Genomic DNA, 8149 nt, shown 5'->3' with positions numbered 1-8149 from the left:
GTGTGAGTAATACGCTGATCTAAGAATTACCAGCAAGAATGTTGCTGCTTCCATGAGTAAGGTTTACCATCAGCTTTCTTGTAAGGAACTCAACTTTAAACTCATATTACATGCGTAATTAAAGATATTCACGACTCAACTTTGTTTAATAAAAGTCACTCAAAACAAATAAAAGTTAAATACTGCCTGATTTGATTTAGTGTTTTTTTGTCTTCAAATATAATATATTTTCATTCATATAAATTACCAGGAAGGTAAGGAATATAAACAGCAACAACAATATTGGTTGCATAATTAACTGTAGGATCATCTTATCTATAAGCTGGATGATAATTATTTTCTTTTAGTGTTAAAGAAGGTCTAGAAATGGTAATAATTGATGAATTAATATTAGCATGGGTTGTTATAACTAGAGGGTATTTAGGTTGGACTCATCGATACTCACAAAATCTGTAATCTTGTTAAAGACATTGGCGCATATCATCGAAATCCACCACAATTATCAATTACGTGGTTAAAGAGACATCAACTTATAGAACCAAATTTTTGGACACCAGGTCAGTCATCCAATCCAAAGATATTTTTTTTTATCTTAATATAATTAATTAAACATGAAACAATTTCTTAATCACAAGATTAATTCAGTAAATTGTGTCAAATACTGAACATGTATCTTATTATTTTTATAAATACACATAACAAAAATACGTATTTAATAACCATTAATACTTCAATTAACTATCTTAATATGCGTCCAAATCTCTTGTACAAATACTTTCAACTCTAACCGAAATCAAGAACTAAAGATGAAAATCAAATTCACCGAAAATTAGATAGAAGATAGGAGTCGACCCTTCTGAATTTATTTAAACAAAAAAAATCTTAATCAACTGGTTAAACAAGTTTTATTTATAAGTTTAACCAATATTTTACCGTTTAATCTACAAAAAATATAATGGTAATAATAAAATCAAGGAGTATTGTACAGTTAGGTAAAAATATAATTTTAAAAAATATATTTGAAATTTTATATTATTTTTAAGGTTTAATGATTGTTAGGTGACATGATATTTTTATTTGTAATAAAATAAAGGATGATGATATTTTGACACTCTGTTCTACTTTACACTCACAACAAAATATTAATATTTATTATAATAATAAAAAATTTAAAAAATAAAACAATGTTCTTAATGAAAATATAGACAAAATGCAAAATGTTTAAATAATTTTCAAAATTAAAAAAAAAAATTAAAATATTAATATTTAGTGGGGTGTAGGGTGAGCAATGGATGTCAAAAAATCATTTTTCTAAAATAAATAAACACGCTGTAGACAATTATTTTTTAAATGATTTAAGATATCAATTATGTTACCATTTTGGGAAAATATCTTTTTATTTGGAAAATAATAGATAAATTTTTAAAATGGGTGAATTTTTTTAAAAAATGACTTAATTGTATATAACTGACAATTTTTGCACTTGCGTTTACAATTCTACTTCATCAATTTTTGCACTTGCCTTGAATATTATATAAATGTTTGTTGACGAATTCAAAATGTATATTGTCCTAAATTAAAAAATACAAAATACCATATATTTTTTGTGGTACAACAAACTTTCATAGCTAGCAGGTGTTTGTTATTTTGCAAATGTTGAATTTCATAGGAGAACCTATCAAATTTCTATAAATTTAATAATCTGTTTTGAAAATGACTTTTGCAAAAACATGTTTGTGTTAGTTATGTTTGTTGGGCTAAAAAATATTTAATTAGCTTATTATCTGCATTGACGACTCTTTGTGTTTTGGGTCATGGCACAAGGTTATCTTCCCTAAGTCCTAAAATTATTTCCATCCCAAACAATCCCTAATTAAAAATTAATTCAAAAATCTAAGTAATAATTCTTGAAGGATGGCTGACATTTCTTTCTCCTTAAAACACCACCCTAATTCCAAAAATTATCCAAGAGTATATAAATGAGACTTAAAAGCAAAGTTTCTTGGATTTTTTTATTCTTTTGATTTAAGAAATGAATGTGACAATGCTTTATGATTTCTTAAATGACATTTTATCCTTAAGTAAACAATTTGACAACCAATTTTACAATTTTTTAGCTTAGTTTTCACATATTATAAATATTTTTTTTTTTAATCAAGTAAACGACACTAAATAGTTTTAAAGTAATTACTACAATCATATATCCATATATACTATGATTGGTTGGCACTTATTTTACACTTTTGGTTGGTGTACTTAAATTAATTTTTTTTTTGTAATTTAAATTGCACTAATTTTCCTAACCCTTTTTTATTAATTTTTAAAGTCAAACATAGAGTGCATCCACACATGAAAAAACAACAAAATGAATAACCCAAATTCTGAAGGCAGGCAGGTTAACAACTAATTCCACATTGGTGTAACCAACACCATTTACTACAAACACAAACGTTATATTAATAGGACACTGACTTGTTCCTTGTTTGCCATAATCGGCATTTCACCTTCATCCTCCAATAAAACCAACATATCATGTTATCACATTCATCTACTATGATTGCAACAATTATTATTGTTCTTGTACAAACACTTGTGAGTGTGAGTTCACTTCCTGAAGCTGATAAAATTAGCAGTTTGCCAGGGCAGCCACATGTTAAATTTCAGCAATATTCTGGTTACATTACAGTAGATGACCAACATCAGAGAGCTTTGTTTTATTACTTTGTTGAAGCTCAAAAAGACCCTACTTCCAAGCCAGTAGTCCTCTGGTTGAATGGAGGTGTATATGTATATATATTGTTTTGTGCCACATACATGATTTTGTTTCTTTATGTACTTTGACACAGGCTTAAACTATTTAACTAATCAAAGCAACTAAGGTGCTTGCTTTTGATATATGAAGGTCCTGGTTGTTCATCTATTGGAGTTGGAGCTCTAATTGAGCATGGCCCTTTCAAACCGAGAGACAGTAATGTTCTTGTGAAAAATCATTATAGTTGGAACAAAGGTGAACCAACAACTTTGTAAATCCTATGTTTTGCTTTTTCTTTAAAATCAAAATTGCTGATTGATTTTTCGTTGTTTTCAGTGGCAAATGTGCTATACTTGGAATCACCTGCTGGTGTTGGATTTTCCTACTCTAGCAATACTTCTTTCTATACCCTGGTAACAGATGAAATTACAGCAAGGGATAATCTCGTTTTCCTACAACGCTGGTTCATTGAATTCCCTGAGTACTCCAATAACGACTTTTTCATTACTGGGGAGAGCTATGCCGGTATAAAGAAATACTTAAAATGAATTAACAATGTATTTCATTTGAAACTGCAATATGGTAATACAAACTTGTTTCGCAGGACACTATGCTCCACAACTTGCGCAACTTATTGTTCAAACCAAGACCAACATCAATCTCAAGGGAATAGCAGTGAGTACAATAACTAAAACATAACAAATAATGTGGTATATTTAGTAAGTATAATAATGTGTTAAGATACATATGTTAATATCTGCAGATTGGGAATCCTCTTATGGAATTTGACACTGATTTGAACTCCAAAGCTGAATTCCTTTGGTCCCACGGACTGATTTCAGATTCAACTTACGGTCTCTTCACCAGAGTCTGCAACTACTCCACTATTAGGAGACAAATGATAAGTGGGAATCTTAGTGAAATTTGTGATAACATAAATACATTGGTGTTTACTGAGCTTAGCAACTACATAGACCAATATGATGTCACTCTTGATGTGTGTTTGTCATCAGCAAATCAACAGGCCTATGTGCTGAATCAAATGGTAAGCTTCATTTGTTACATGAATAACCAGCGCAACTGCTTTGGTTGTTTTTCCCTGCCGTTGTTGTTCTACTCATTTTCATTTCCATGCTTTGGTGATGTAGCAAAAGATACAGAAGATAGATGTTTGTGTGGATGATAAAGCAGTCAACTACTTAAACAGGAAAGATGTGCAGAAAGCTCTCCATGCGAAGCTTGTTGGAGTATCCAAATGGTTAACTTGCAGCAGGTAACGTTTACTTATTTCTTCAAAGATGAGACATAAATGAGTCCATTTAGACTTAAAGATGCAGACATATTAAACTTGTAGATATGTTTTCATAGTTTGACTTTGACACCTTTTTAGACTTATCCCTGCTATTAACTAACCATCTACCTTGTCTTATAGGGTTCTCCACTATGACCGTACAAATCTAGAGATACCAACAATTTCTATTTTAGGATCACTTGTTAATTCCAAAATCAGGGTTCTGGTATATAGGTAACCGAATTTATTGGATTGTCTACATTTACTTACCTAACTCCATACATTACCAACCTACCTACCATGATTCAGAAAGGCGTAACATTTCTTAAACAACTAAAATCATTAATCTCTGTGCAGTGGAGATCAAGATTCAGTTATTCCATTAATGGGATCTCGTTCTTTGGTGAATGGATTGGCCAAGGAACTTGGACTGAATACAACAGTGGCGTATAGAGCCTGGTTTGAAGGAAAACAGGTTAATACATAGACAGCAATATAAAATATATACCATTTTTTCTATAATTTAAAATTTGAAATAGATGATTATAAAGATAATATGATTTAATGAATGGTAAAAGAGTATTAAAGGTGTTATTTTTATCAAAAAGTTGAATACTAATTATTTGAAAGCCAATACACTGCCATTTTACTCAACCCTGATTTGGTTTGTAAATTTCAGGTAGGAGGATGGACACAAGTATACGGAGACATTTTATCTTATGCCACCATAAGAGGAGCATCTCATGAAGCTCCCTTTAATCAACCAAGGAGATCACTGGGGCTACTTAAAGCATTTCTTGAAGGAAAGCCACTGCCAGATGTTAAATAAACCATAAACAGATTTAGTTACAATGATGTTTCTAATTCCTTTTACCACACAATAAAGTATAAGTCCTTCTAAAATCCTCAAGGAAGGTTAGTACTTTAGATGGGTCTCTTTCTATTTGCTATCTCAGTTCCTTCTATATTTTGTTTTCGTTCAACTAGTTAAGGAATGTTGTTTTAATTTCTCGACATCATCCAGCACAGAAATAGCAACTTTGAATATACCATGCTTTGATGAATGTTTAAACTCTTAACAATGTCAAAAAAGAATATAGTAGCTACTTTCTTCTTGATTTGTGCTGAACTTGCATGATACGTCCTAAGAAACAAATGTCAAAAAGGGATTTAAAAAATTGTCCCAAGCCACAAACACAACACTGCAAAATGTAAGGCAATAATTTTTATGGGCAACAAAATAGTTTTCCCCTGTTGTCGCAGAAAATAACGTTCTTGATTCGTTGTTGACGAATAAAACTAAATGTTGGTTCCACAACAAAATGTAGATTTCTAATAAAATTAGAACACAAAGAAATTGTTTAGTTCAAACGTAACAGAACACCAGGCATATAAATTGCTACAGCAACGTCTGCCAATGATTTTAACATCAATCGTGCAGTGTCCCCAGAATATCGTCGTCTCTATACAAGTGATACCTACACACAAAAAGCATCTAATTAGCTAAGAGTTAAGAAATAGCAGCTATTGCAACTTGTATAAACAAAAAATAGTTTAATCCATCCAAAATAATTCATTCACATAGCCAACCAATAAAGTTCTTCGTGTGTATACTATACTCTGTCAAAATAAAAGGCAGGACAAGAAAAGAGAATTTAATTGGTGGCCATGAGAAGTGCAGATAAAACCTTTAGTTCAAAGTCAATGAAATATTCCAAGGACTAGCAAATTCCCTAAACCTTTATCATGACGTTTTGTTTGTTACCTAGTCACACTCAAATCCCACAGTTTTATTAAGTATGAGAATGACAAGTTAATAGATAAAAATCAAGACACATACACTTAATTTTGGATTGTGACTAACAACGCCTTTTGGTCAATAAGTAAATAACAAGATGCACCAATAGAAAATCACCAACTCTCAAATAAAATAACCTTCCTGCTATTATTTTATTTTTCATTTTGGGGGAGGAGGGTAACAGGTACTATGTTATAACTTATAAACCATAGTAACATCATTTGTAGATCATGTTACCATTATCATAACATTGAGTAAAATTTCTATTTTCAACATCTGCCTGGTTCAAATTATACATTGTTAACAGCACATATGGAGCTTCAAGTTATTTAAACCATCAACATTAGGTGAGTTATAATCTGATCACAAAAAGCAACAATGTTTATTGAATGAAATGCTTAAATTATAATACTAATATGTTTTACTTCATAAAGACTACGAAATTATTGATAAACTACAATAACAATTTCAATCCTATAGCTCTGTATCTAGGTAAACATCAGATTAGAATTTAGAATGTATAACAAAAAAAAAAAAATACACAATGTATACCATCAAACAAGGCAATTCTAAATATTGGACACATATATCAAGCATAAGTGCGTAACATTTCCTTCTTCAAATCTTTTCATAATTATTCACAAAGAAGACAGTCACCAATAGCATTTAAAACTGGAGGTATCATATCTTTATAACAAGAAAATAGTCTTCCAGGTATTATGTTCATAACAAACTACCAAAGTTCATGTGCAACCAGCAAAACAAGCAGCTTCTTTACAAAAATAAAGGACCTCAAGAATAATCCTACCCCAAACATTTGTATCTACCATATTAAACATTAGGATCAAGTGGAAGAATTGTATGGGCCGTGAGCGTAAAACAGGTCATAAGAAAACATATACATACTCTTTGTTGTCAAGCTTAACCTCAGTTCCCCCATACTCAGGCAAAAGAACAGTGTCACCTTCATTTACAGCAACTGGAATTAGCTTCCCATCCTTACTATGAATGCCAGGGCCAACAGCAATAACTTTTCCGGAATTCAGCTAAAAAACAAACATGTAGAAATACATTAACTTGGAAGATCAAGAATGTAACAGAAAAAAGGTGATTTGCAGACATAAATCGTCACTTATATCACTCTAACAAAATTGAAACACTAACTTGGAAAAGACTTTGAAATAAATAAATAAAAGTTCCAAATCTTTCACATTTAAATGGTTATTAGGAAGATGCTAAGGCATTATCTACAAAACAACATGAACACAACCCAAGGACTAATCCCCAAAAATATGTACAGCATGCATCAGCTTAATTAGTACCCATCTGGGTACGATGTCATATCACAGTATCAAATACAGAAAATTGGACATCTTGGATACACCTAAAGGATAAAAAAATGTTCAAATGGAATAAGTAAAATAGATAAAACTCAAGGAAATATGAAATTTTGATATGAAAAGCGAAGACCCAAAAAAGAAATTGAAAAGGGTATGAATGAAGAGGGTTGGGAGAGTTAACCTTGGAGGATTTCTCCGGTAACAAAATGCCAGCGTTGGTCTTTGATGGAGGCACGATTTTCTCCACCAAAATACGATTGAAGAGTGGAATCAAACGCTTTGCCATTTGGAACACACGAGACGACACAACAGAGGAGTGAAAGAACGGAACACCGAGAGCTCCCTGTTGAAAAATTTGAGGTCACTTGTTAGGGTTTTACAAAGGTTTATGTTCCTCTTTAAATTTTCATTTTATATTTATTTTTATTAATACAAAAAGGGGTTCTAGAATCTTCTCTCCTCCTCCTACATTTATTTTTCTTTTTATTTTCACTAAGGTCCATGTGAAGTCTGAAATATGAATGAATCCAGAAAATAAAACAGAAAAACATCAATATGAGAAAACTAGTGGTTCTTTGGTATAATAAGGTAAAACTAACAATGTTTTTGAAACTTTGAAATTGGATTAGTTATTAAACCGGATAAAGTAGTAGTTAAAAATTCAAGAATTTATCTGCGATTTGAACTTGTTTTAATAAATATAATATTATTAAATAAATAATACCATAATTTTATATACTAAAAATATTTTTGTATTTGATTTATCATATTCAAAATAAAATATATCATAATAATTATACTAATTAATAAATTTCTGTAATATCCATTAATAATAGAAAAATTGCATAAAAAACCGACAAATTAATATAATATCAAATTATAAGAAAATAAAAAAAATGATATAAAAGACAAAATTATATTTTACAAAAAATTGATAAAATAGTTCATGGCAATTTTTAAATACTACT

The 8149-nt window shown here is 30.4% G+C and overlaps 2 protein-coding genes across 2 annotated transcripts; one reads left to right on the top strand and one right to left on the bottom strand.

The window, feature by feature from the left end:
* Positions 1 to 2480: 2480 nt before the first annotated feature.
* On the top strand, positions 2481 to 5147 carry LOC137813948 (serine carboxypeptidase-like 45). Its single transcript, XM_068616443.1, has 9 exons — positions 2481 to 2779; positions 2903 to 3007; positions 3089 to 3277; positions 3357 to 3427; positions 3516 to 3797; positions 3901 to 4025; positions 4185 to 4277; positions 4401 to 4518; positions 4723 to 5147. Exons 1-9 carry the CDS (start codon positions 2533 to 2535, stop codon positions 4870 to 4872), a joined length of 1380 nt encoding a protein of 459 aa, XP_068472544.1. The 5' UTR covers positions 2481 to 2532; the 3' UTR covers positions 4873 to 5147.
* A 99-nt stretch (positions 5148 to 5246) lies between these two features.
* LOC137813949 (10 kDa chaperonin, mitochondrial-like) lies at positions 5247 to 7591 on the bottom strand. Its single transcript, XM_068616444.1, has 3 exons — positions 7363 to 7591; positions 6748 to 6887; positions 5247 to 5521 (listed from the first exon to the last, which is right to left on the bottom strand). The coding sequence occupies exons 1-3, from the start codon at positions 7465 to 7467 to the stop codon at positions 5473 to 5475; spliced, it is 294 nt and encodes a 97-aa protein (XP_068472545.1). The 5' UTR covers positions 7468 to 7591; the 3' UTR covers positions 5247 to 5472.
* Between the last annotated feature and the right edge of the window lie 558 nt (positions 7592 to 8149).

This window comes from Phaseolus vulgaris, chromosome 1 (genome assembly GCF_000499845.2).
Source record: "Phaseolus vulgaris cultivar G19833 chromosome 1, P. vulgaris v2.0, whole genome shotgun sequence".
NCBI lineage: Eukaryota > Viridiplantae > Streptophyta > Magnoliopsida > Fabales > Fabaceae > Phaseolus > Phaseolus vulgaris.
Note: the sequence above shows the minus strand (reverse complement) of the source record. Positions and strands in the feature narration are given on the sequence as shown.